General features: G+C 41.2%; 4 protein-coding genes across 4 annotated transcripts in view; 2 read left to right on the top strand and 2 right to left on the bottom strand.

Annotated features, from left to right (window-relative positions):
- lgr6 (leucine-rich repeat containing G protein-coupled receptor 6) overlaps positions 1-11,160 on the top strand; it is a 37,896-nt gene extending 26,736 nt beyond the window's left edge. Inside the window, exons 5-18 of the mRNA XM_028582270.1 lie at positions 230-445; positions 622-693; positions 2,875-2,943; positions 3,416-3,487; positions 3,631-3,702; positions 4,168-4,236; positions 4,689-4,760; positions 5,055-5,120; positions 5,212-5,283; positions 5,740-5,811; positions 6,346-6,471; positions 7,872-8,026; positions 8,658-8,738; positions 8,860-11,160. Of these exons, the coding sequence (XP_028438071.1) occupies positions 230-445; positions 622-693; positions 2,875-2,943; positions 3,416-3,487; positions 3,631-3,702; positions 4,168-4,236; positions 4,689-4,760; positions 5,055-5,120; positions 5,212-5,283; positions 5,740-5,811; positions 6,346-6,471; positions 7,872-8,026; positions 8,658-8,738; positions 8,860-10,115 (2,470 nt within the window). The 3' untranslated portion in view covers positions 10,116-11,160. The remainder of the gene's footprint in view (positions 1-229; positions 446-621; positions 694-2,874; positions 2,944-3,415; positions 3,488-3,630; positions 3,703-4,167; positions 4,237-4,688; positions 4,761-5,054; positions 5,121-5,211; positions 5,284-5,739; positions 5,812-6,345; positions 6,472-7,871; positions 8,027-8,657; positions 8,739-8,859) is intronic.
- Positions 11,161-11,253: 93 nt separating this feature from the next.
- ube2t (ubiquitin-conjugating enzyme E2T (putative)) lies at positions 11,254-14,164 on the bottom strand. The gene is made up of 7 exons (XM_028582314.1): positions 13,953-14,164; positions 13,499-13,608; positions 13,308-13,377; positions 13,105-13,210; positions 12,901-12,999; positions 11,906-11,989; positions 11,254-11,510 (listed from the first exon to the last, which is right to left on the bottom strand). Exons 2-7 carry the CDS (start codon positions 13,605-13,607, stop codon positions 11,394-11,396), a joined length of 585 nt encoding a protein of 194 aa, XP_028438115.1. The 5' UTR covers position 13,608; positions 13,953-14,164; the 3' UTR covers positions 11,254-11,393.
- Positions 14,165-15,258: 1,094 nt separating this feature from the next.
- Positions 15,259-20,153, bottom strand: zgc:194242 (uncharacterized methyltransferase YdaC). The gene is made up of 4 exons (XM_028582313.1): positions 19,974-20,153; positions 18,072-18,328; positions 17,587-17,767; positions 15,259-16,339 (listed from the first exon to the last, which is right to left on the bottom strand). Coding segments are annotated over exons 1-4 (594 nt in total). The 5' UTR covers positions 19,975-20,153; the 3' UTR covers positions 15,259-16,184.
- Positions 20,113-25,662, top strand: etv7 (ETS variant transcription factor 7). Its single transcript, XM_028582290.1, has 9 exons — positions 20,113-20,701; positions 21,050-21,197; positions 21,333-21,497; positions 21,583-21,759; positions 23,056-23,187; positions 23,314-23,454; positions 24,090-24,232; positions 24,376-24,476; positions 24,573-25,662. Exons 1-9 carry the CDS (start codon positions 20,669-20,671, stop codon positions 24,736-24,738), a joined length of 1,206 nt encoding a protein of 401 aa, XP_028438091.1. The 5' UTR covers positions 20,113-20,668; the 3' UTR covers positions 24,739-25,662.
- Positions 25,663-27,022: the final 1,360 nt, after the last annotated feature.

Genomic DNA, 27,022 nt, shown 5'->3' with positions numbered 1-27,022 from the left:
CATGGGAATAAATCATAACGAGGAGCTTTAAAGACGCTGCAGCAAAGATGAAAGGAGAATAAAAGATGTGTAATTCTCATAATAACCTTCCTGTAAGCCAAAGCGTTTCACTGCCATGATAAACAACCACTAATGCACGCACAAGCACGAATACACATGCACATAAGCAAACATACTGTACTTAGACTTGGTGATTATCTCGCTAAGCTCAGTTCCTCTTACCCTGCAGGCGTCTTGATGCTAACCTGTTGTCTGAGGTTCCGGCTGGGGCCTTCAGAGGGGTTCGCTCCCTGAGACACCTGTGGCTGGACGACAACTCCCTAACAGAGATCCCAGTGACGGCCCTGGACTCTCTGCCCTCCCTGCAGGCCATGACGCTGGCCCTCAACCAGATCACACACATCCCAGATTATGCATTCACCAACCTCTCCGCCCTTGTCGTATTGTAAGTGACATCTTGATTCGTTTACTTAAAACTCTCCTGGGTCTGGGTTTCTCAACTTACAAGAAAAAATTATTTGTTCCGTAGACTTAGAACATGGCGGTGCTGATTGCAGGGTGGAAATGTTTTTGAGACAGTAATTTCTGATTTGTTGAAAAATATTCGTGGCCTTTCTCCAGGCACCTCCATAACAACCAAATCCAGAGCATGGGCGCGAGATGTTTTGATGGTTTACACAGTCTGGAGACACTGTGAGTATTGCACAAACATGCACGCAGCAGGCAGGTGCACACACATTCACGCATGCACACACACACACACACACACACACACACACACACACACACACACACACACACACACACACACACACACACAGGCACGCAAGCAAACTTTGTCTTTCTTCCTTAATATATTAGTTCAAGTCAGGCTGTGTCAAACAAATGGACCGCTGACCTTTGTCTCACACACACACACACACACACACACACACACACACTTTTAAACGCAAGACATTTTTACTATCTTGCACACGCACGCAAGTGATTTCATTTAATAGGCCCAAATAAGTACCTCCTCTGTTTCCCCAAACACTGTGATGACAAAGTATCAGCAAGTATCAACATTCCTTCTGTATGGTCACCTTCACCACAATTACATTGTCTTAGAATAACTAAGATATATGAAGAACTTACTGAAATATAACTTCAAAAAGGTCATATAACCAAGAGCCACCAATTTACTCATGTTTTGTTTTCTGTTTGGTGTTGGAAAATCTGAAATACCAAAATCTTATATACCAAGTGTGCCAAAGAATACTGTAGGAGGAATACGTGTAGCGCTAATTCACAAAGTCATAATGATTAATGTCCTGGTAATTTCAGCAGGTGCTTGAACGTTGTTCAAAACCACAACTAAATGAACAACAGGAAAGTGAAAATGAAAAGTTCGTCTTTGATTGCCTTGAAGTAACATTTTTTGTAAAAATAATTGCTCAGCAGCGCTGAGGTCAAATATGGCTCAGCGTGGCTACAGGAGAGTTGTTGAGCGTACGTGCCGTAGCTTCAATAACTGGATCCTAACCACACACCACTGTGGAAACCGCAGGAAACTGACAGCCTCATGAAAGAGGTGGAGAAAGAAAGCGAGACAGTGCAACTATGTCTCCTGAAAAATTCATGGTGGTCTGATGAAAACACAGTTACTGGCATGCTGCTTAACAACCTGTTGAAGTGTAAAAAAATCATGCGTTTCTTTTTATGAGCATGTGTGTGGGCACATGCGTGTGTGTGTGTGTGTGCGCAGATAAGCAAGTACTTCTGCTGTGCACTCACAAACGTATGACCCGCTTAACACTCAACTTAAAAGCCATTATCCATGCTGGGAAATGTGAGGGAACAGGGTTTAAGTCAGGGGTGCCATGCTTAAGAGGATGAAGGGAAACTAGAGAATGAGAAAAAAAAAAAAGAATGGAGCTCTCTGGACCAGAATAGTGTGTGTTAAAGTGTTTGGGCCGTCAGCGGCGAGGAGAGACAGATGATTCAGCGGGTAAGACGACAGGTGTCATTGACGTAGGGATTGCGCTGGTATGAGGGGTTAATCTCTCACAGCGGCCTCGCTTATGAGAAATATGAGAGACCATCTGCATCACTACAACCCTCCCCAAACCCTAGTGTGTATTATAAAATCATTACTACGAGGAGCCATCCAGGGGACTGCTGGAAGACTGTGTCTGCAAACAAGACAGCAGAAACAGACAGACAAACATTTCACAACATCCACTGATGCTTGGGGAAAAACACACACACATACATTATCTAGAAGTACTTCATCAAAGGCATTTTTGCTGTCTACTTGAAAAGAATAAAAACAAATCCAGTTGGCTATGACTGAGTACTTTTAGATATCCTTTGACCTGGACGGCAAGGAATATTCAAAGACAGCACGCATACCCAGGCACATGTCTTAGTATGGCAAAGGACATACTATGTATGCACAAACATGCACACTACATACTTTTCCCATGTACACAGGCACATCTACAGTTTATTCTCATACGCAGACAAGAATTAACAGTAAAACTCCTTTTCCTGCCACCTGCGTAGGAGCTGTGTCAACTATACTGTATCATTGGTTGTTTTGATCCAGCGTTTCCTTGGAAACTAATAAGACACAGACCTAAATAATCAGGTCAAGAGCAGCAAAGGTCAAAGGTCAAATTCAAACTTCACACTCTACAGCTGTCAGCCTCTCAAAGCGGAGATGAAATGGCTGCGCATCCATATGCAATCAGGCACACGTTCTCACGTATGGAAATACAGAATATCATATATGGTTGAACTATGATTGCAGAGAAATAAAACCTCCATCATGCCTTGGCCTTTTTCAATAAATTATGTAATCATGACTGATTATCTTACTGTCTCTCTCAGGGATTTAAACTACAATGATTTGCAGGAGTTCCCTGTGGCCATCAGGACACTGAATAAGCTTCAGGAACTGTGAGTACACACATACACACACACACACACACACACACCTGCCTGACATGACTATCGTGGTTGCGTTATCCCAAGTAATCCCGTTAAGTGATTTTAATGTGGCACTCGGATACAATCTCTCTCGCCCTAAGCAGGTGCTGGCTACACACCCACGCACCCACTCGCCTGCACGTACACACACACAAACCATGTTTTCTCTCAGCTTCAGCAGATGTTCCGCGGCGTGCATATGTGACACAGATACAGCATATGTGTGCGTGTTTACATCTCATTTATCCAAAAATGTTTTTCAGCTGTGCAATGGCAGGTGCAACATAAGGACATATGACTTGCCCAAACACACACAAATACACACACACATGCACGCACACACACACACACACACACACACACACACACACACACACACACACACACACAAAATCAGAAACATATAAACTGTCTGACTAACAGTATGTTTTTATATTTGCAGGGGCTTCCATAACAACAATATCAAAGCCATCCCTGAGAGGGCCTTCGTAGGAAACCCTCAGCTCCAAACCATGTGAGCTTAATGCTTAATGTTCACATACTGTTAGATAAACACATAATTGCTATTGCATGTCAACGTCATGTACAGTGCAAGTCATTCCTCTAAACAAATTTATCTGAATATGTCCAAATCAATTTTTAATTTCTTTCTTGCAGTCATTTCTATGAAAACCCCATCCAGTTTGTGGGAAAATCTGCTTTCCAGTTCTTACCTAAGTTGCACACACTGTGAGTATGCGGTCAGTAGGAACCATTCCAGTGAGTTAGCCCAAACACTGTTTAAATCATCTTCTGTCCCTAGCAGTGAGAGTTGAGTGGACATGTGTAATGGCCTACTGACTGATGTTGTGTTAGCCTATTGCTGTGCTCTGTGCTGATGTGGTAAGAGAGAGTGTGTTGTAAGAACATGTTGAATGGTGTGACTTATGATGTCTTGTGAGACAGCCAAAACAGCATGTGTTGATGTTGGAGGAAAAGTATGATTGCTAAAATGAGCTGTTAGACAAGGTCTGTGTGTGTGTGTGTGTGTTTGTGTGTGTGTTGGTGAGAGAGAGAGAGACTATGAGAGAGAGAGAGAGAGAGAGAGAGAGAGAGTATGAGAGAGAGAGAGAGAGAGAGAGAGAGAGAGAGAGAGAGAGAGAGAGAGAGAGAGAGAGAGAGAGTTTTCTGACACTTTTCTCCCTGGTGCTGCAGTTCCCTTAACGGGGCAACCCAGATTCAAGAGTTTCCCGATCTAAAAGGAACCACCAGCCTGGAAATTTTGTGAGTTCTCTTTTATCCCCCCCCCCCCCCCCCACACACACACACACACACACACACACTACTCACACACACACACACACACACACCACTACACACACGCATGGAATTATATCACCACATACAACAGCAAAGAATGTGAAAAGACACTGAGGTTGATGGTGACAGATATGTTTTCCTTGACATACATAAGAGAAATTAAGTGGAGAGAGACAAGGATAAGCAGGAGAAAAATAAATATATAATGTGTGTGTTTTAGGATTCTAGGAGAGAAAGAGACAGAACAGCACACTCAGAAAAGTTATAGGGAGGGGTAAGCTAGTTATGCCAGCCAGTAATAGTTTTGGCAAACCTAAACAGCTCCCTGTCTGACCAAGTTAGACTCACAGGACTGGGGGATCCTTTCGCCTGCTTGCACTTCAACAATGATCAGAGGATTCTCCTTTTTTCTACAGGACGCTGACTCGGGCCGGTCTCTCAGCCCTCCCTCTGGATCTATGTGAGCAGCTGCCTCGCCTTAGAGTGCTGTGAGTACACACATGGGGGGAGAGTAAGAGGTACAAAAACCGATACACAAAACCCAACTGTGGAGAGTTGTGCCCCCAAGCAATCATTTATACAATCACAGTGCTATGAAATCCAATCAGCTCCCCCCCACCCCAAAGGAAATTATTGTCCTGCTATATTGCCTTGCTCACAGAGCTGACTGTTCCCTGAAATAATCCTGTCACCCCCATAATTTCCCACGCTATAAATCCACAGCTGGTCACTGTGTTTATGTGTGCCTTGTGTGTGTGCTTGTGCTTTCGGTATTGTTGTAGGGAGCTGTCCTACAACCAGATTGAGGATCTGCCCAGCTTTTACCGCTGCTCTGCACTGCAAGAGATGTGAGTTTGCGCACACATATGCATCAAAATGAAAGATGTTATCTGTTTCCCAGCCCTTTTTACATTGTTGTGTATGTATTCTTCCCAACAGAGGGCTACAACATAACCAAATCAGAAGGATAGAGTCAAGCACCTTCCAGCAGCTCACCTCTCTAAGAGCACTGTAAGTCAACCTTTGTTCATTTTCTCCCACATGTCACACATTTATCATCTAGATCAGTGGTTCCCAACCTTGGGGTCAGGACACCACCAAGGGGACACAAGGTATACCTGAGGTTTCATCAGATGATTAACATGATAGGAGAGAAGAAAAAAAAGATGTAATCCTTCTACAAATATTTTTCCTTTGAGCTTTTCTCTTGTGAAATACTAGTCTACCTCTAAAACATATCGAAATGAAACAATCTGTGCAAGGTAAATCAACCATAGTATGATGAGATGTCACAAACAGACATGTCATAAGCATATACAGTAAGGTTGCAAAGCATGGGTCAAGATCAAATTATGTAGACTTATGACCTATTACTGACATCTAGTGGTGATCAAGATACAACATTCAATGTGCAATTACAACTCATTTTAGTCCATTTCACTTCACTTTCATTAATTTTTCTGTCAGGGATCTGAGCTGGAATATGATTGAGTGGATCCACCTGGATGCCTTCGCCTCGCTTCACTCTTTGATCAAACTGTGAGTGAACACAGACACATTACTATCACTTAGACTTTTCTCCCTTTTATCTGGTCCTTCTGCAGTGTCACTCTTCTCCCTTAGAAGGCATGCCGAATTTGTGCATCTTTAATTAAAGTTAAGCTATACGTATGTCAGAGCCTTCGCCTTATACAAACACTCCACATTTGACTGTGTGTGTCATAGAAAAAGTGTTGTCTTTGGCTGAGTCTACAGAGAACACTGATATGCATTTATTGTTTGAAAAACCCCTGTGTGGCCAGGAGATTCATCTCGGGTCATGCCAATACAAACTGCTTCATTGTGTGAAGACTGGTTGAAGTATGTGTAGCTAAACAAGCAGATACACTGCATCTGACAGAAAGTGTTATCTGGAGGGAATCTGATAGAGCCTTGTCTGAAGAGTTTTAAATATATCTGAGAGACAAGGTCTTTTTGTTACCGAGGACGACCCTCGGCAATATGTGAAATGAAAACACGTTTTACACTGACTTAGCCTGATCTGACACCCATACCCATTTCTTTCTATCTCAGGGATTTGACTGAGAACCGTCTCAGCTCACTACCTTTTGCCGGTTTGGGGGGTCTCACTCATCTCAAGCTGAGGGGAAACACAGAATTGTATGAGGCCTTCAGTCCTGATTACTTCCCCCGTATGAGGTAACACACAAACACACCATTATGCATCCTTTTATTTTTTTGGTAGTTAATGTTTACTTTGTGTTTTGGTCTTTTCATCCAAAACTTACATAAAGGGACAGACTTTTACCTACAGGAGATGACGGTCAGCATTCCCCCTAGTTTAGAGAAGCAGGCAGCAGTACTGACATAGAAGCTAAGCAATATACTGCTGTTGACGGGGCTGCAACAATACGTATTTTAACCACCTAAAACAACAATATTGGTTAAAGTGTACTCTATATTTAGAATATTTTCACCACTTTACCTTCCAATCAGATAGCTCTTTCCAACGGGGAAGTAACTGAATGAGGCAGTGGTAGACCAGCAACTCGTGCTCTGCGAGGTAAAATAATTGTTTTTTTCCAAAAGGAGTCTGGTGGCTTTAAAGAGAGTATGGACGTAACTGCTTCAGTTCCCCGTTGGAAAGGGCTGTCTGACAGCAAGGTAAAGCGGTGAAAATATTCTAAATATAGCGTAAACCAATATTTATTTTTTTGGGTGGGCCTTTTATTTTAGATGACTAAAATACATTATGCTGCTGCCCAGTGCACAGCAGTACATTGTTTTGCTTCCATGTCGGTACTCCGGTCTGTTTCTCCAAACTTGGGACGTGGTGACCGCCATCTACTGTAGGTAATACACTGAACATAAGTACCTCATACAACCCCACTGCAAAATATCTGAACTATCCCTTTATGATGATAACTTACCAGATGTGAAACCTGTGGCTATAAGGGACAATGCATCACTTACCATCCCTTAAATTATCCTTCCTCTCACAAGTTTCTATTAACAGCTTTAATTTACCAAAAGCAGCCAAGGTTGACAAAAAGCTAATTACACTGTATCCCTGCAAGCCATTCCTGAACTGAACTTCAACAATGAGGAAGCATTTGTCAGCAGCAAGTTAAATCTTGTTACAAAGATCCCTGAAGGCCTGAAAAGGTGCAGTGAAAATGGAGTGATTTTCAAAGACATAGGAGATGGCAAGTGATCATGTGCCAATGTCAGTTACTATAGCACATCAAAACAGAACTCCTGGCAGAAGGCCATTTCAAAAGCATGTACAGTAGGCCTAAATGTCGGTGTATAACCATCTACAACAAAGTCAGCTGATCCAGACTTTAGAAAACTGAGTTTCACTTATGTGTTGCTTATAGATGATGGGTAGTTTTGCTAGATTTTTCATATGTACTTAGGAGCAGATTCATAAGCCCTCGCGGAGCTTTGAAACGTTATGTAAATATCCAATATTGTATGCAAAAGCTATGCTGGTAATGCTCAAGCTCACATTAAAATGAACATCACTTGTTAAACCATCTGCTGTGGTATTGTTTTTGCTGATCTATTGTCAATACTGTTCCATCTGTTTGTTACAGGGTAATAGAGATGCCTTATGCCTACCAGTGCTGTGTGTATGGTTCCTGTGATAGCTACAAGCCAGTAGGCCAGTGGGACACAGAGCAGAGCAACACTGACGAGGACCTACACAAAAGGACTGTAGCCATGTACCCTATCCATGCTGACACACAATGTAAGAAATTAACGCCATTACAATATCTGTGCGAGCATATATGTAGTATAAAACACACATGGTACACACCCGGGGCAGGGTGGGGTAAAGTAATAGACAGAAATCTGAGCGCCATATGTCTTTGCTCATTGACGAATTATTGACACAAGCCCACTTGAAAGATGTCGGAGCCTCGCTGAAACCACAGCTACCTGGCAGCTGATGCACACTTTCACTTGAGTGTTGACCCCTCCGCACATTCCTGTGGCAACCATAAAATTTAAACACCAATAAACCAAAATTAGGTTGAAATTAAAACCATTAAACCTACGCCATTAAAGCCAAAAATAAACAATTGCAGGCTGTACCAAAAGATACAATAACAAAAGATGACTGAACCATAACATTTCACTGATTAAAATTGATTCACCTTTAATTATTAGAAAAACAGTCTTGATGATCAAATCCAATGCAAGTGCCAATTATGTTCTACATTTTTTTTTTTTTATTTCATGTGTAAAAGAATGTTAGATCGCCTTCTTTATCACGCCAGTGTCACGCACAATCTAACATGCATATACTGTGTACACTTACGCATGCAGAATAAGCTGTCATAAAAACCTTAGCTAACCCTGGCATTGCTTTATTTCAGATGACCCTGACCTGGAGGAGTTCCAACTGGAAATAGAGGAATCCAAACTACAGACCAGTGTCCAATGCACACCCACTCCAGGTAATGTGAATTACACTTTCAGTTCATGATTGTTTTGTCATAACTACAGTGTAAGGAAACTGAGGCATGAATTCACTGTTTACAGTTCTACAGCTACAGCTGATGATTTGTGTGTTTGCAGGTCCTTTCCGTCCCTGTGACTCTCTGTTGGGCAGCTGGCTGGTTCGTTTGGGCTTGTGGTCCATCTCCTTGGTGTCTCTTCTGGGGAACTCCCTCCTGCTCCTCTCCCTCTTCGGCTCACCTGGCTACCTGTCACCTCTCCGCTTCACTGTGGCCTGCATGGGTGCTTCCAACCTGCTGACGGGTGTGTGTACATGCACCCTAGCTCTTGTGGATGCTCTAACCCTGGGAGAGTTTGGTCATCACGGTGCCCGCTGGGAGGGGGGTCCTGGTTGTCAAGCGACGGGATGGGTCTGGGTGTTTGCATCGGAGGCAAGTGTGTTGCTGCTGACTCTGGCAGCTGTGCAGTGTGGCGTGAGTGTGACATGTGCCCGTGCCTATGGGAAGTCCCCATCCCTTGGGAGTGTGCGCACATGTGCACTTTTCTGCCTCACCGTCTCCCTCACTCTTGCTTCTCTCCCACTGGTAGGAGTTGGGGAGTACGGGTCCTCACCTTTCTGCCTTCCCTCGCCCCTGCCACCCCCATCCTCTCGACTACCATCCTCCCTGGGCTTTCCCTTGGCGCTCATTATGATGAACACCCTGTGCTTGCTTATAGTCACAGGCTCATACATCCGCCTATACTGGGAGTTACTTAGGGGAGAGTGTGAGGGCCTGTGGGACTGTGCTATGATCAAACACGTTGCCTGGCTAATATTCACAAATGGCCTCCTCTATGTACCAGTAGCTTTTCTCTCCCTCTGCTCCCTCCTGGGTCTCCTCTCTCTGGGCGAGGAGGTGTTAAAATCAGTTCTCCTGCTTCTCCAGCCCCTGCCTGCCTGCCTCAACCCCCTCCTCTTCCTCCTCTTCACACGAGACCACTCCCAGTTTTTCTTCTGGCCTCACCCCAAAGCACGACCACAGCTACGCCGGGATCGCACCCTGGACTCACTGGTTTCTGTGGAAACAGAGAAGAGCTCCTGCTCCGATTCGTCGACACAGGTGTCACTCGCTGATGCTGACGCCATTTACAGTGGGGGGTCCACTCTCCAACCACGACTGGATCCAATCAGATTTTCCCACTGCTCCTCTACTTCCTCTGTTCCTCTCATCCCTTGCCAGATACCCACTCCCACAGCCAAAGATAGAGACAGAGTGACAGGAGGAGGGAGCCTGAATGACGATGAATGTCTGAAGAGTTTGGATCAAGATGTGATTTATAACACTTGCCCTCTATATCACTCTACCATGACTCCCTCTTTGAACTCTCATCAATGAGCCTCCAAGCTAGCTGTCTGAATAGCTGGGACACTATGGACACTTAAAAGGACCACCATTGAACAGCAGCAGCAAGACCAGCTCTGGGTTTTCAATCCTCAAGCACCTCAGAATAAGAGACTGTAGAGTACTCTAGGGAAGTCTATGAGAACACAACAAGGTGACTCTGAAAATGAAGAGTGCAACTAAAAGTTCCATTCACAGTTAAGACTATTAAAGGAAACACCACAATACACGTCTGTTAAAATAAAGGACAATTTCAGACACTACCCAGTGGACTGCTTCAGTCATGGACTCACATGACAAAAGAAAAAGCTCCAATAAAAGCTGTCAACTACATGGAAAATCAAATCCATGGTTTACCCAGGGGGAATTGATTTAGAACCAGTAGAACTTTAAGTGTAAATGTTTATACTGAAATGTGATCATGACACATGCAGCTTAGAGGTTACAGATTGTTTGGTTATATTTTAAGTGGAGTTATCTCATTTGTTTTTGTAATGCAAGTTCAATCCTATTGCTAAAGGTCTGTTTCAAAGAAAAGGAGTCATTATCAGACACACCAGACATTTTTACCAGAGTAAGCTAACATTTTTCATTCACAGAAATGTTACTCAGATATATTTCTTTACAACTGTTTTAATAGCTGTTATGAGAATGTTTTTTTATGTAGCAACAAAATGCAACAGGTAACAGATCGCACAGTTTCAAATAGTTTACATGATTTTGTCTCAAATATGCAAATCTGCCCAACCATCAACAAGCAGTTATACAGACTTAATGGGATGTAGCTATCTTTCTACAGACATTAAAGTAGGCTAGTGATATGTACAATGTAACTACCTCTGAACTAGCATGGTATTGACTCACTACAGCCTTATGATGTCTGTCTCCCTTTTTTGATAAACAGCAAATATATAATTTTATATTAAAAAATAAATCCTTAGTTTGTGAAATAAACTTGCTATTTAGGATGTACATACTTTGTATACAACTGGTAAGCATATGTTTGAATAAAATTATTATCTTCATACTGTATACACCATCAACCACTGTGCTTCTGCTACTACTGTGAAACACACCTCCACATCATGCAAGTCAAGGTATTGTATGTAATACATAAAATTAGTTTGATCAATTAGTGTTTACAATAAACTTTAATATCACAACAGAAACATAAGAATGATACATATAAATATGTGGGCATTTCTGGATTAAGATGAGGAATGCACGGCTCTGTAGAAGAGAGACCTGTGGCTCTAACAAGCACGATAGAAACTACACACAGGTTTTCTTTGCTGATTCCTCTGCCTCCTGCTGTGTACCAAAAGCCTCTCTTTTGCGAGATGAAGCTTTCTGATCTGGAGTATTTTCTTTGTTGGCCTCCACGACTCCCTGAACAAAGACAGATACAAACTATTTTAGATAATGACAGTATTGCCCATAAATACTCCTACACGTCCCTAAACTGAGAATTATGAAATCTGGGGGTCACATTTTAATAATAAAACAGTATGCATCACTTTGTTGCAAGTTAATATTAAATTAGTGGACAACATTCTACCAAGGGACCACAGCACCACCTTGTGGGCAAAATATATCACTACACAGAGCTAGTACAATGACAGACACTACAGCGTTGTGGAGCAAGTGACAATAATCATCTCACCCACTAGGAATAATGGAGCCTACCTGTGGTCAGTACATAATGACATTAAAAATGAAAACTGGTGCAATCATGAACAGTAAATATGTTATAACTGCTTCACCCATAGACCAGAGAGACTTACCATGTTCTTCTGAACAGCGTGTTCTTGTGTCCACTTCCTGGCCTTCTCCGTGAACAGCGGTTTGTTGTATTTGAACTCTGATGACTGCGTTCAAAAAAATGTAAACGTCGCTTTACATGTGTATACGGCGGAGATACACAATTGATCACAGTATCACAATTCAGATGCTCTCTACTGCAATTTGAAAGGTCCCATGTCATGGTGCTCTTTGGATGCTTTTATATAGACCTTAGTGGTCCCCTAATACTGTATCTGAAGTCTCTTTCCCGAAATTCAGCCTTGGTGCAGATTTACAGCCACTAGAGCCAGTCCCACAATGAGCTTTCCATAGTATGTGCCATTTCTGTGTCTGTAGCTATTGAGGAGGAGGGTGGGCAAGGTGGAGGGTGGGGGTGTGGCCTTGACCAACTGCCACTTTGCTCTTTTGAAAGCCATGATGTCTCTCTCTCATGGGTGGGCCATATCTCTGGGCGGGCAAAGCAGAGAAAGGGGAGGTAACCTTCCTCCTTATGACCTCATAAGGAGGAGATTCCAGATCGGCCCATCTGGGCTTTAATTTTCTCAAAGGTAGAGCAGGATTCCCAGGGCTTGGTTTACACCTATCACCATTTCTAGCCACTGGGGGACCATAGGCAGGCTGAGGGAACTCATATTAATGTTAAAAAAACTCATAAAGTGAAATTGTCATGCCATGGGACCTTTAAGACCGCAAGAGGCTGCATTTTTGTGACAAGAGGTAAAGGTGTTTCAGACTGATATCTAAAGTTATTCTGGCATTTAGCAAAACGTCTGGCTTACAATAAAAATACATACTGGAAAGAGTATTTGAACCATAGTGTTATTAAGTTCTCAGCCATTCTAAAAAAAGCCCTATTGTCACATATTAGAATATTCACAAAAACAAATAAAACCACCACATTGTTAATGTGTGCCAGAGCCATGCTACTCTAGCAGATAGTAGGATATCTGTGAATTCAAGATTGTGTGATACTCACTATATCGGCCATGAGTGGGTCATCTGGATTGGGCTCAGCCATAAGTAGCTGAATGGAGGTGAGGACTGTAGAGATGTTTAGGGATGGCTTCCAGGCACCCTGAATAATACAAAATAATAATAATTCATAAGTTTGAACGCAGACAAACAAAACCAGATAATGCATATGAATCATAAACAACTTTTAAAGGTAATGCGTTTCAACCTTTGGCGGGAGTTTGAGGGCATCATGGCAGATACGCCCTGAATTGTCAATGTTTGGGTGATAGACGGGGGTCAAGAATCGCATTTTGGGAGGCTCAAATGGGTACCTACAAGAAGAAAACAGCCAAGTCAGTCATACTTGACTGCAGTCAAGTTGAAATGGGACAGAGAACATATCAATGTTAAAACGTTGAGATAATGCACCTCTCTGGGACCTTGATCTCCAAAAGGAAGAGTCCACCTTCATATGGGGTCCCTGTTCCACCCACTATCTCTGTAAACCAGAGGAAGGAAAAGAGAATACATTGTTGATCAGATAGACAAACCAGATATTTACTTTGTCACATGTCGTATATTCCTGAGAACGAATGCAGTATTAAGCTGAGAATACTTACGTGCCCGCAGGTCGTCTACCCGTTCCTCGGTCTGCCAGCATGTTATTCCGGGAGGTGGCTCCGTGCTCAGCATCTGAAGTTCACGCTTCAAACGGGAAGCCTTCTGCATTCTGCAGAGCGGAGAATGGAGTGAACGGGAACGAGTCGTGATTAATGCAACACAAACGCATTGGTGATATGTTGGTACATCGTGTATTCATGTAGGCCTATTCGTTTTGACCAGACAGAAAATATCAACTCGCTTTATGAAGTTACATTACATGTCATTTAGCTGACGCTTTTATCCAAAGCGACTTCCAGTTCATGAACGTTAGCTAGCTAGCTAAGTTAGCTTTAACGTTACGAGTTCAATCAAATGACTACGGAAACATCTTAGTATGCGATGTCTTTTAAAGTCCAATAACCACACCGTAGTCAACATAAAATATTGTTTACTCGATATTATATCACTTACTTTTCTCACGCTTTAACAACTGTGGTTCACTTAACAACCGCTTTTACAGCTCAACTTCATGTGTTTACTTCACAGCACCACCCAAGAGGACCTGAGCTCTGTTTTGGATTTCCCTCGCCCTACGTCATCAACACCGCCCGCGTTCAACTTCTTCTTCTTCTGTTTAATCGGCGATTTTCAGCTAACCAGAGCACGATCGCCACCTACCGTAGAATCGCTTGGTGTTAGACATACAGTCTTTGGCAATGTTTCTCAAATGGGGGTCCGTGTACCCCTAGAGGTACTTTGGAGTACTGTAGGGGGTACTGAGATTCCTTTTTGAATTGTTAATCTCAAATATATCAGTCATGCATAATTCATAAAATGTATTTAGTTATGGATTCAAAACATTTTAAGTGTGTTTCAGTTACAAGCTTGTTAAGTAAATCAGACACTAATGGTGCAGAGCTGTAATGTACCTCAAATAGCCTTTTTTTCTACCAAAAATGCTTTGCACTAAAAAATATTTCAAAGGGGGGTACATTATTGAAAAAAGTTTGAGAACCACTGGTCTATGGTGTTAGATACCGGTAAAGATAGAGAGTAGCCTACTATAGTGTTAAAATAAAAAAATAAAAAATAAAGTTTGAACATGAAACGGCAACGCCTGGCCTGTTGGATATGCTTGTAAAAAACATGCCTGTATATATCATATAGGCCTATCAAACAAATATCAATAAGCACACATCATGTATTTTTATGAGCCCAGCACTTAAGGAAATCATTCCACCTAACTAATGCTCAGAAAGGTTAGGAGTTTATCTCAAAAGCCCCCACCTTGCCTACTTCTGAGATTCATTCCTGGGCCTTCTACAGCTTTTAACTTTCTCATTATCATCTGCTTACCAATCAAAATACTTAAGTTCTATCTTATCTTAGTTTGGACTTCAGTGACAGTTGATGTATGGACTTAGTCCTGTGGTGGCAGATATCCCGATGAGCCAGCAGCTTGTCAGGCAGAAATTGACAGCACTGGGAAAACTGTAAGAAAACTCTAGCTAACACTAATCACAAGAATGCTGAGAAGCTCCCTACAGAGCCTGTTTGCCCAGCCTCCTGCAGCACAATGCTACAAATCTAACTAAATGTACTTTCCCTCTAGCTGGTCAGCTAACAGAAAATTGTTAAAAAAAGAAAAACTTCCCTTGAACCCGTGCTTGAACATCCTCATGCAAACTAATGCAACCTGATCTCACAGATATACGTAAAATTTGCCGTGGCAATTTTGTAATTCCACTCTGACAATGAGGAACGAGACAAACATCTCTTACAGTATTGTCACACTTTTAATGCTCAGAGCATGGTACACAATGCAAATGTTGGTTTGCTCTCTCTCTCTTTATACCTTGGCTTGGTCCTCCCCCGCTGATCAGGGTGGTTTCTTTCATTCAGTGTTTTGCATGCCTTTGTTTTCAAGACAAAGGGTCTATTCAGCCAAAGGTGAATTGTCTGATGACATTCAGGTGGGAAACACCTAAGTATTTACAATCAGGTCAAGATTCCCTCCATACGATACTATATACTTTATCATCCCCTTAGGGAAATTTGTTTTGGACCCCCAGCTGTATACATGAATAATGCGCTGACAGTTATAAATAAAAAATAAATAAAACATCCAGCACCAATTGTAGGAGTCACAGCAATAAACTGCACATAAAGTATTGCACACATCCCAAAGGTAAAAACATGTTGAATGTAACACATACAGTATTTCCTTCACCCCCCAGTAAAACAACCATGAAACTATTGCAAAATCCATATGGCCTAAAGCAGCATTGTTTAAATGTTTAACAGAGGTAGGAACACATTCGTTTTTAAAATGGTTGAGGTTTACAGCGAGGGACTCTGCATCGTCTGCCAGAGGGCAAGAGCTCATATTCTGTGTGGAGGATATGCGATGGGTCAGTCACTATCTTCTGAGCTTGCCTAAGAACAGACGTTCGTAAACCGACTGGAGGGGCTGGTGTTCATTCCTCTCCATCAATTCAGTTATTAAACAAAAACAAATAATCTGTATTGTATTAAATTGTATTTCTGTGTTTGATTTGTTTTCATTCAGGCATTTCAAATCTGCCATAGAGAGGAGAACCAATTTTCCAAAGTACCATTAAGAACAATTAAAAATCACATTAAAACCAGATTAAATATAGGCTATAATACCCACAATCTCCTACTTGCAGTTTGATTTTAATCTCATTTTGAGGCAGTAGCATAGATAGCCTGAAAAGTAATGTTTTTATGCTGTTTGTCTTCCATTCTGACATCAGTAAAGCCAGAGTCTCTCAGAGCTGTCATGTAGGGCTCCTGGGGCCAGTTCGACAGCCTCAGCGTGGTCACCATCAAGCCTCCTGGGTGGGTTCAAGAGTGAAAAGAACTAATGACATTTGTGCAGAGAAGCATTGCTAAAAGACAATGGGCCTCATTCACCAATATCTTCCTAAGTTTTCTCTGAAATATGTTCTTAAGAAGGTTCCTAAAAAAAGTCTACGTCGGATTCATGACGTGTTCTTAAACAGCAGATTTGTTCGCATCTGTGTTCTTAGGATTGATGAATCCCACGTCTTCGTAACTGAAAGCGCGTGCCAGTTGTTCTAATTAGCATAAAAAAACACCCAGCAAATTCCCATATAAGGACATGACACTTCCTGTGCACCTCCTGGGAGACAGGTTTTCGGAGATTGTCGGAGCCGCGGTGGAGGAAATACTGAATCTCAGTACTACTTACAAGAGACATATTTACTTTAGTAAAAGTATAAGGTGTCCACTACCACAAACAAGGCCTGGCTTTTTTTTTTAAAGTTCCTATTCTAAGGGTCAGCGGCGCTGCGCCCGGGCTCTGCAGCACCGGAGCCGGCTTGGATCAGCGGTGTCCCATATATACAGTATCTACGGCAACCAAACTTTACTGGTGAGACAAACGTGTGATGGTCAGGAAGACGTTTTGGCAGAGGGAAACTGATCAGAAAATGTAACGGAACATTGTAGAAATGTAGTGGAGTAGAAAGTATAGATAATTGCTGCAAAATGTAACAAAGTAAAAGTAAAAAGTAGGCTATGCACTATTGAGTCTACTTCAGTAAAGTACAGATACGTGAAAAATGTACTTAAGTAGCATACAGTTAGGACGAATTTTTACTTTGTTACATTCTACCACTGCATTTTGGCCATATAAATAGCAACTTTTTTTGCATAATATGATTTATTTTTCAACAAATGATCAGAAATACATTACAGTACAATACTATCATTGTAAACGACTGTAGAATTAAATAAAATGTAGTAAGCAATCATTTGGAGCAAATTGTCATCACTCAAATGTGCGTGAGAGTGCTTTTCAGTGTTCGTAGATTTTGTTCTTAGCTAAGAACAAATCCAAGTTAAGAAAACATTAGTGAATGCCAGAATCTTCGTAAAAAGTTCGTAAGAAGGGTTTAAGAACACATTTCTTTGTAAGAACGGTTGGTTAATGAGGCCCAAGAGAGAGTCACACCTAGGAGCAAGGTAGTAAATCACAAAACCATTTGAGACAGGTTTTATTCTGGATAACAAATGTGCCTGGAAAATAAAGTCTTACTGTTACAACGTCATGTCCTACCTGGTTTCATTACCCGGTGTATCTCTGTGGCTCCCTTCTCAAGGTCAGACCAGAAGTAGTAGCAGTTACAATGAAAGACTTTATCCACAACGCTGTCTGCCAGAGGCATTGCTTCTACATCACAGTGGTATAGGGTCACTTTCCCACTGGCCACAAAATCCTTCATTCGATCACTTGCCATCTTTAAGAGAAAAAAAGAGAAATATTACTATTACTTTTAAATTAATATTATTACTATTCCAAAAGTGAGTAATGTCCCTGCTTCAAACACAATGTTGTCCCAGATGCTAAAGTCTTCTCAGCTTTTGTTTGCCTGCTTGCCAATGGTTTCTCCTATCTTTTCTTATTACTGTTTTACAGAGGCTTCGGTTCATATGTGGCTGGTTAAGGAAGGCTTTAGTTAGTATTAGTTTAAGACATCAAGACATGCATGTGATAAACAAACTTAATTTAAATACTTTATTCAGTCAGTATTTATACTTCACCTGATGCATGTATGCCGAGTAATCCACACCTATAAGGCGGCCTCTGGGCTCTGTGAGCAGTTTGGCTGCTGACTGCAGACCATGACCCGGGCCGTGACCCAGCTCCAGCACTGTGTCCTCAGGTCGGATCCCACACAGCTGAACCGTATTCTCCTCAAGAACGCGGTTGCACACTGTGAGCAACTTACTGATCAGCCACCCTGCCACTGATCGTGTTGGATGGCCAAACTCTTTCACTATTATTTCAGTCCACTTCACTGGAGAAATATGACAGAAAATACTTGTTTTATACGGTTGGCTGGAAACTATTTGAGGAATTTACAACCACGAAATGCAATAGACATCTTTGTAACTAGCATGGTTGAACCCCTTTAAATAAATGTTAGTGTAAAGTGTGACTAATACATAACTAAAATAAAAATAGCTTTGATAGAAACTGCTTCCACTGTAGCTTAACTATTGAGTATGTCTCAAGTAATACTTGCCTGGATACACTTACCAGCAGTGGTATGCTACAAAACTTTGTTTGGGCTGATGCCCCACTGAATGCAGCTGGTGCCCTTTTATTTTTTTTGCCCATCACAGCTGGAACACACCGGGTGCGTAGTGTAGATACGTTGTGATAAATTGTGAGCCTGACCATTCACACCTGACGCGTATTTCTACGCGCCGGTCACAAAGCGAAGCTTTCTCCGATAGAAAGAGACAGGCGGAGGGAGGAAAACTGTGGTAACTGTAGCCTATATATGTGTGTGTGTTAGGGGTGGGGGAAAAAATCGATACAGCATAGTATTGCAATATTTTCTGTGGCAATACTGTATCGATACACACTCTTAGATAAAACCGATGTTGACAAAGTTTCCTTTTGGGGACATCATTTGGAAAAATTTGAAGTTGGAAAAAAGGTAAAGAATTGCAATATATCACAGAATATTGCAAATATCGAAAGGCCTCTGGTGATTCCCACCCCTAGTGTGTGTGTGTATGTCACTCTCTCTGTCCCTCCGTCTGTCTCTCTCTCCTTGTGCCTGATCGCGTGTCTCGCTGTGAGATGTCAAGTGTGTCTCACACACTCACACACACTTTACGCCTGTGGTGTGTTCCAGCTGCTGTCAGTCCGCCACTGGATCTGGATGTCACTCAACACCACAGCAGGTTAACAGCTAGTTAGTGAGAGAACACATTGGGTCAAGCCATCTGAATGAATCATATCTTTCTAATCACAGAACCACATTTGGACAAAATGATGTACACATACATCATTTTGTTCAAATGTGGTTCTGTGGTTTCTGATGTTAAAGTATATACACAGTACAGTAGCCTGAACAAAACTTACATTTGTCAGTTGTGCTGTCATGTAGAAAGGTGAAATAGTGGTTTGGTGATCTTAAGTGTTCTTTTATGGGCTGAAAATGTCTCCCACTTCTTAAGCCTAATAATACTTGCAATTGACAATATTCATGACAAATGTTATAACAATTCCTGTGAAAAACATGCGAGTCCTTTACAGTAGCTCAGCGACACTACAAACATATGATGATCTAGAACATGATTAAATGCTGTAACGTTAGATTAAACTGATACAGTATATAAATTAGTTAAAATGAGCACATCTACAGTACAGTAAAATGCAACATAAAAATGAATACACCAGTCATAAATCCATGTTAAACTACCCAAGAGTAGCTAGCTAGGCTATAATATACAGTGCTAATGTTAACTAGCATACATGTATGCTAGTTAACATTAGCACTGTAACATGGAACAGTTACAGTAAAATGAACAGGCTACACATTACTACACGAGTCATATTAGTCCAAAACAGCATTTCGTTCTTCGGGAGTGTTTTAACACTAACCACTAAACTTAACTAACGTTAGTCGTTTTGGTACCAAACTTAACTGTCTTTGAGCTCTTTCTGTATCCCTTATGGCCATAACCTTGTTCCTCCTGTAAATCTGTTTGGAGGACTAGGAGTTCTTCTTCTTCTTTTTGTAAATGATGGCAGTTTACACGCTACTAGGCGTCTTACTGCCCTCCTCCGGAAAGGAGGAGCTCAGGACTATTTCTGGCGCACGCGCTGCTCTGTCTTGTAGTCCGTCTTTCTTTTATCCACACTCCCATCGTTTTTTTTTTTTTTTTTTTATGACTCGCTTGATTTTTATTTATTTGCCCAGAGTTTGTCATTTAAATATTTAATACGCGATAGCTATAACCGTTTTTTCCCCCTTAGGCCTACTCAAATTTATATCATTTAGGCTACACTAAGCTCCCAAAGATATGCTGCTTTGTTGCGCTCTTATCAAGTGCAGTCAAATGTTGTTGGACATGTCCTCCGCCGTTGCTTCCTCCAATCGGCCTATCTTGCACACACCCCCTGCAAGGATTAAGTTTCTTTCGTTTTCATTTCCCGGAAGGATCGAATGTGAAAATAGTGGAGTTTTATTTCTTCAAAAGTTGTCCTTTCTTTATTCAATATGGAGTTTGGGGAGGTTTGACCTGCAGTGTATTTTATTCATTGGAAGAGTTTTATATCTGCTTATAAGGAAATAATCGTTGTTTTTTTTCGGACAGTCGAACAGATAAAGAACATTTCCATGGAAAACGTTTCCCCCTCACCGTTGGACAAGGTAAGTAAAGGTCACAGGAGAAACCCGTTTGACAATGTGTTGTCTTGAAAAACAAACAGGGAGCCTACAACTATATTTTTCCTTTCGGAGATTGAGAACTTTCAATTTGAGTCAAGTACACTTAAACACATTTCCTTATTGCAAATAATTTTGTGCGTAATTTTTTTGTATGAAAGGTGCAATACAGCTAAAGTTATTATTATTATTATTATTATTATTATTATTATTATTATAATAGTTAACCTTTAGGAAAACGGTTTTAAAAATAATTTGCATTGTTGTTTCTACTGCCACTAATTGGTGTGTACAGTATTTGTACTTATGGGCATGTGTGTGGATGTTTTGCAGCAAGAAAACAGAGAAACCAGTCCTCCATCCATAATGCATGGAAAGCAGGTCAACGTTCCTCTGAGTGTGCACCACTCCCCACCTAACCAGCTTCCCTTGGTTAGTGCCCCCACACAAGAAGACCTGTGGCATCTACCTGGACGGCTGCGTGAGTCAAACTCTATTACCTGGAAGATAACACTCCATCAATAACATGCAGCAGAGCAGACAGTAGCATCCTCTACTACAGCACAAACGCCCCCTATAACGCTGCGTTTTTGAACTATGTATATCTGCTTTCTAGGAATAAACCCATCTCTGTGGGACAAGGAGGATGTTGCCCACTGGCTCCACTGGGCTCAGAGAGAGTACTCACTGCGCCGGCCTGAAAAAGGACACTTTGAGATGAATGGTCGAGCCCTGTGCCTGCTCACCAAGGAGGACTTCAGACGCCGCTGTCCCAGCTCAGGTAGAAATGAGTGTGCATGCAGAAAGAGAGTATGCTGACTGGTTTTACGTCTGTGTTTTCATATGCACCCTCTTAATTTCTACAGGTGATGTTCTGTATGAGATCCTACAGTGTGTAAAACAGCAAAGGAGGACTGTTGTTTGTGACCCCCAAAATTCGTCTCCCTCCTTGGCAACTGGACCCATCCAGAGCCCAGACAGCTGCCAGATACCCCCTCAGAGTGTCCAAGAGCCCCAGCCCCCCACAGTCAATGACACCCAAGGTAAGCAACATCTTGGATTAGATTTTTAAACATATACAGAATCAGTTCTCAGTAGCTCTAATTATACTCAAACACAGCACAGATAACAAATTAACAGGACAATACAGATACAGACATACAGATAAACAAACACATCAAGCTAAACAAATATAATAAAAGTGTCACGTACTGTACAGCATGCAGAGTGTATGGTAGTGCAAAGAACACATACACACTGCTACTTACCCACAGTTGATTGTGGAATGTGTGTGTATCAAATCAAACTTGTTTATCCTGGTTAGATTGTAGGCGTGATTACTTCCTGATCAGCAGGTGCTTAATACATCCATGGTATAAAACACATCATGCAGGAATGCAAGCTCTCTTAATGTTTGTTTTACTGTACTTGTGGGGACGTCCATCAGTTTCTTATTCTCAATCTGTTAAGTTCAACCCTGACCAATGCATGCCTACCTTTAACCTTTATGTTAGTCAAATTAATTTAAGCTTTCACTATTCTCTGTATACTCACATGTATAGAAAACATATAGTAAAAGCTACATTTTAAATGACTAGCATAAGGGTTGAGGGTAGAGACATGTATTGGTGAGGGTAAAGAAGTAACCACAATGTCAAATGACGTGTAATAGCTCTGCGTTCAAAAATTTTAATAAAACAGTAAAATGAATAATGGTCAGGTTCAGGATGTTAAATTGTTGTAAGCAGCTTTTTTATGTTGTTAATGGTCCAGATGTTAAAGTAAGAAGAAGTTAAGAAGGCAGTTTAGTAAACTGCAATGCATGATATATGTTTTGAATGTTAAACGTTTATTTGCAGCAGCACCCATCAGATAAATGTGGAGGACCAAAAAGCACAATCTTTTCGTATACATTTGCAATAAATAGAAATCTAAAGTACTAGCATCTCAAACTGTGCATTAGTACAGTTCTGGAGTAAATTAACCTTGCTAATTGACACTTCTGGTTAGGACATTTGATCCGTCAGCAGAGGAATACAAATTTCTCTTCGTTTGTCTTGACCATAAAAAAGGTGCTTTCCATAAGAAGTAGGATGTGTGCCAGTGGGTGTGCTGTGGTTACCTGGAAACCAATGATCTTACAACTCCAGAGTCCAAAACAATGACTCGGTTTTACTGTATGTAGTGAAGTGTGTGTCGTACATTGCATTTGTCTTTTCTAAGCCCATAAATGTGAAATTCATTTATTAATTAATTTTAATTTAAGCTGTTGTACTGTAAAATCACTTTTGCTTTCAGTTTAGTTTTTTGTCCCAGTTCCTCATATTTCTCTCTGACAGTTTCCCTTAGTTTCACCACTGCAGCATTGGCAGCTGTTGTAACCACTGTGACCAGCCAGCCGGAGCCCATGTCACCTCTCAGAGATCGTCCCTTGATCTTTTACACTTACCCTGCTCCACTGACACATACTAGTGGGTATAACAAACGGCAGTATTGGAAATACAGTGCCTTGCCACTGTAATTACTTGCTGTGACACCTGATTTTGTGTCCCTTTCTCTTTCTTGCTCTCTGTATCCTCCTTCTCTCTCTCTCTTAGATGGATCAGCAGCTGTCCCTGCGTTGCCCCACAACCCAGTTCAGTGTCCTCCCCAAACAGAGAGTGTCCTCCAACCGCTCAACCTGTCCAGTCGAGAGAAGCCACGGAGCGCAATGCACAAAGCCAATGGCCGAATCCCAGGTATATTCATGTATTTTCAGTTTGCAGTATTTACTTGGAAAATATACATAAACATATGTAGTTTGTTCTAGAGAAGGCACGCAGATATGTAAAACATTGGAAATCCTTAAAAAAAAAAAAACCTGCATTAAGCAAATTGTGACCACTAGGGGGCAGAAGAACTCCAAGATACAAGTCTGATACACTATCCCAAGTTCTCAGAGCAATATATGCAAAAATCATGTGCTCTTTTGTAAAGGTTAAGTCCAATACTTTGCTATAACATTTTTCTTCAGCCACATTTTTTTACTCCAGCCGTCCTCTATGTCAATCTGGGTTTGTCTGTGTAACAGAGCAAAGAGCAACACAGACCAGAAAACCTGAAACAATGAACTGAAAGTGCGTCTGAGCTGATGTTGGATAAATCCAGAGGCATTTTATTCTCTTGTAATATCGAAAATATCACTTAAAGCTTTAAAGTTTTAAGAGTGGCAAGCTTAAAGATGCTTACATACATGCTAAGATATGAACAAGGCTTTGGAGTTGCATTTGAAAATGAATCCTTTGTATTATGGCTACTTAATAGAGCTTTAAATACCATCATTGATGATAGTAAACGTTTTGGCCTGTCTTATTGCTGTTTTAATCATGGCCAGAATGCAGACTGCTGTGGGACTATGTGTATCAGCTACTGTGTGATGACCGTTACCAAGAATACATCCGATGGGAAGACCAGGACAACCTGGTGTTCAGGGTGGTGGACCCCAACGGACTGGCGCGTCTCTGGGGAAACCACAAGGTGAGCAGTGAGCACCCAGGTCTGTGTGGTTGAATTTACAGGGGAAATAAACACACAGCTGAAGAAAACACAACAGCAAAAACAGGGAGCAGAGTCAGTGTTTTACCACAGGCCCTTGATGATGTGTGATCTCTTTTTTACAGAACCGAGACAATATGACCTATGAGAAAATGTCCCGGGCTTTGCGGCACTACTACAAGCTCAACATCATCAAAAAGGAGCGAGGACAAAAACTTCTTTTCAGGTGTCTTTCCCTTTTTCTTAGTCTCATTCTCCTCCTGTCTTTTCCCACAAAGACACACACATTTATTGTTATTGCCTCTTCTCTGCCTCCCCTCAGGTTTCTGAAACTCCCACAGGACACCAAGAGAGCGCAGGCTGACCCTGCCGTGTCCCTGGAACACACTCCACCTCAGAACGGGGACTTTCCAGACAGCAGTCCTACACATGAGTTCAGTGAGGACCATTTCGAGGTTTCCCCTGATCGTGCTTCTCCACTAACCTGACGCACCACATGATTTGTTACACAGAACCATCTGAGAAGCCGTCATTGGAAACTGTTTGGAAAAGGGCGGGCCCTTTAAAAAAAAAACTGGTAGATGAGGAGGTCTATCACGTCCACAGTTGTTTTTTGAACAATTGAATTGCCGTGGACGTCACACACAACTAAACCACGTCCGTAGCTGCAAATGCATTACTTGAAGCCTGACAAGAAGGATTTTTGTGTAATATGTGATTCAGCGATTCCCACGTGATATCGCGAGAATCCAGCTGGCGTACAAGGTAACTTCTCCACAGTATCCTCAATAGAACAGAAAACTATGTATTAAATGTCCTAAACACAATACAACAACACAAATGATTACAGAATAGAGATGTGCTCAGAAAATAACCCATGTGTGTACAGGCTTAACAAAATGCACTGTATTTTTTGAGTTTTTTCACAATGATATTGCTTTTCATTTTGCTGTGAATTAAAGTATCTATCACTGGGATCAGAACAAACACTAATATTAAAGGGCGAGGAAAACTGTGAAAGACATCACATCAATATTCAAATGGGAAAAGGATCATAATAACTTAGATTTTTCAAGCTTGCTCAACATAACCGCAATACAGCAGATGCACTTATTTTCATATACTATATACTGAAGGTCTTGCAGGTACTGTAGGTGTTGGAAATGACTGTGAAATTGCAGATCGTTGAGGCAGGGTGGAGTGACTTTTTTTTTGTGTTCATACAAAAACATATTGTGTTGCTGGTTAAATGCCAGTTTGTACAGTTTTGTTTTGTTTTTACAAATGGTTTGCTTAGTCAACCTCAAGATGAGGTATTTGTTAAGTTGCATATAGCATAAGTTGGTATAGCCTACACCTATGTTAATTGTCAATGTTTTTTCTGCTTTGTAAAATAAACATTTTGTATTGCATATTTTGTATGCCCTGGTTACTGTTAGTCTGAATAATCTAGTAGGCCTATTTGGTAATAAAAGTTGTGAACAACATTCAGCTTTGCAAGACGTTGAAGATGTTTGCCACCCCAAAACCTCAGCAATTATGTGAATGGGTTAGAAAAACAATAACCGTAGTTCATCAGTTTTGCCCAGGCGACCGCTGATCTCCTGCTTTTTGTCAATTTGCCTTTCCAGGCAAAATGTAGTCGCTGAGTCTCTGATCTAAATTACTGGATGGAAACTCTTGGCAGTAGAAAACCCACAAAGCTGTGCTTTGTCAACCTCCTAAAGCCATATATCTCTTGTGAGTCAAAGTTTCCAGTGCAGCAGGGCTCCCCAGTTGTAAAGCTGGTTTTGGTCAAAGAAGAGAGAGACAGTTAGAGACTGAAGTTCAGTTCAAGCCTACTTAAAACAAAGACTAACCAAACGCAGAAAGGTCAAAACTACAGTCCTCTTACAGACATAGGCCTGTGGTTTTGGCTACATAATTTAGCTGGATACATGGTTAAACGTAATTTGCTCGTATCAGTGTATCGCTGTATGTATTTCGTCCATAGCAATCCCTACCAATCGGTCACAAAACATCCCAGTTAGACAGTAAATGCCCTAAACATTCACTTTGTTTTAGTAAAAGATACAAAGTAGAAAAATGACACAGATGAGTTAGATGAAGATATTATATTATACTAAGTTTGACCTAAATGTCAACAACTCTGTTAAAAATTAAAAATAAAATTTCAAATATGTATTTGTCAGATAGGCCTACTAATACTTTCAATGAAACTAATAACTAACTTGATATCTTATTACAATAGTGCCTTAGTTTATCTTTTGAAAACCGTCACTGCATGTGAAATCCTATTAAAAATGGTTTCTTCCTCTCTGTGCTAAAATACTGAAAGTAAGGACTTGTTTAAAGTACCTTTCATTTATTCAGCATTGCCAAATATATTTATGTAGTATTATACCATGGAAGCCAGCCTTAGATAATCAAATCAAAATTATGTTAGCTTTTATGACTTGAAATGGACAAAACAGTCATTGAGTTGTATATCACATGGGCATGACCAATACAGTATGTCTAATTGAGATTTGGTTTGAAAATGCTGCTTGTGAAACCCTCAACCGTTTTCCACAGGATAACTCAGCCTCCTTTAACTCAGTCTACTTTCAAAACAAGGACATTTTATTTTGCCACAGCACTAAAGCTTTTTACCTTCTACGATTTAAAACATTTAAATTGATAATTGAATGTCTTTAGAAAATGTCTCCAGGAGTTTCCAGTTGTCATTATCGTGAAGTTCCACCATCCATCTCCTTTTCTGGATCTGGATTC

Source organism: Perca flavescens, chromosome 7 (assembly GCF_004354835.1).
Source record: "Perca flavescens isolate YP-PL-M2 chromosome 7, PFLA_1.0, whole genome shotgun sequence".
Lineage (NCBI taxonomy): Eukaryota > Metazoa > Chordata > Actinopteri > Perciformes > Percidae > Perca > Perca flavescens.
This window is presented reverse-complemented; position numbering and strand designations above follow the sequence as displayed.

Coding starts and splice junctions, on each gene's coding strand:
- ube2t (XM_028582314.1), bottom strand. CDS start 13,607: ATGCAGAAGGCTTCCCGTTTGAAGCGTGAACTTCAGATGCTGAGCACG. Junction 13,378..13,498: donor GGTAGACGACCTGCGGGCAC/GTAAGTATTCTC, acceptor TCTGGTTTACAG/AGATAGTGGGTGGAACAGGG. Junction 11,511..11,905: donor ACGCTGTTCAGAAGAACATG/GTAAGTCTCTCT, acceptor GTCTTTGTTCAG/GGAGTCGTGGAGGCCAACAA.
- zgc:194242 (XM_028582313.1), bottom strand. Junction 17,768..18,071: donor ACTCGGCATACATGCATCAG/GTGAAGTATAAA, acceptor TTTCTCTTAAAG/ATGGCAAGTGATCGAATGAA. Junction 16,340..17,586: donor ACACCGGGTAATGAAACCAG/GTAGGACATGAC, acceptor GAACCCACCCAG/GAGGCTTGATGGTGACCACG.
- etv7 (XM_028582290.1), top strand. CDS start 20,669: ATGGAAAACGTTTCCCCCTCACCGTTGGACAAG. Junction 20,702..21,049: donor CCCCCTCACCGTTGGACAAG/GTAAGTAAAGGT, acceptor GATGTTTTGCAG/CAAGAAAACAGAGAAACCAG. Junction 23,455..24,089: donor AGCCAATGGCCGAATCCCAG/GTATATTCATGT, acceptor AATCATGGCCAG/AATGCAGACTGCTGTGGGAC.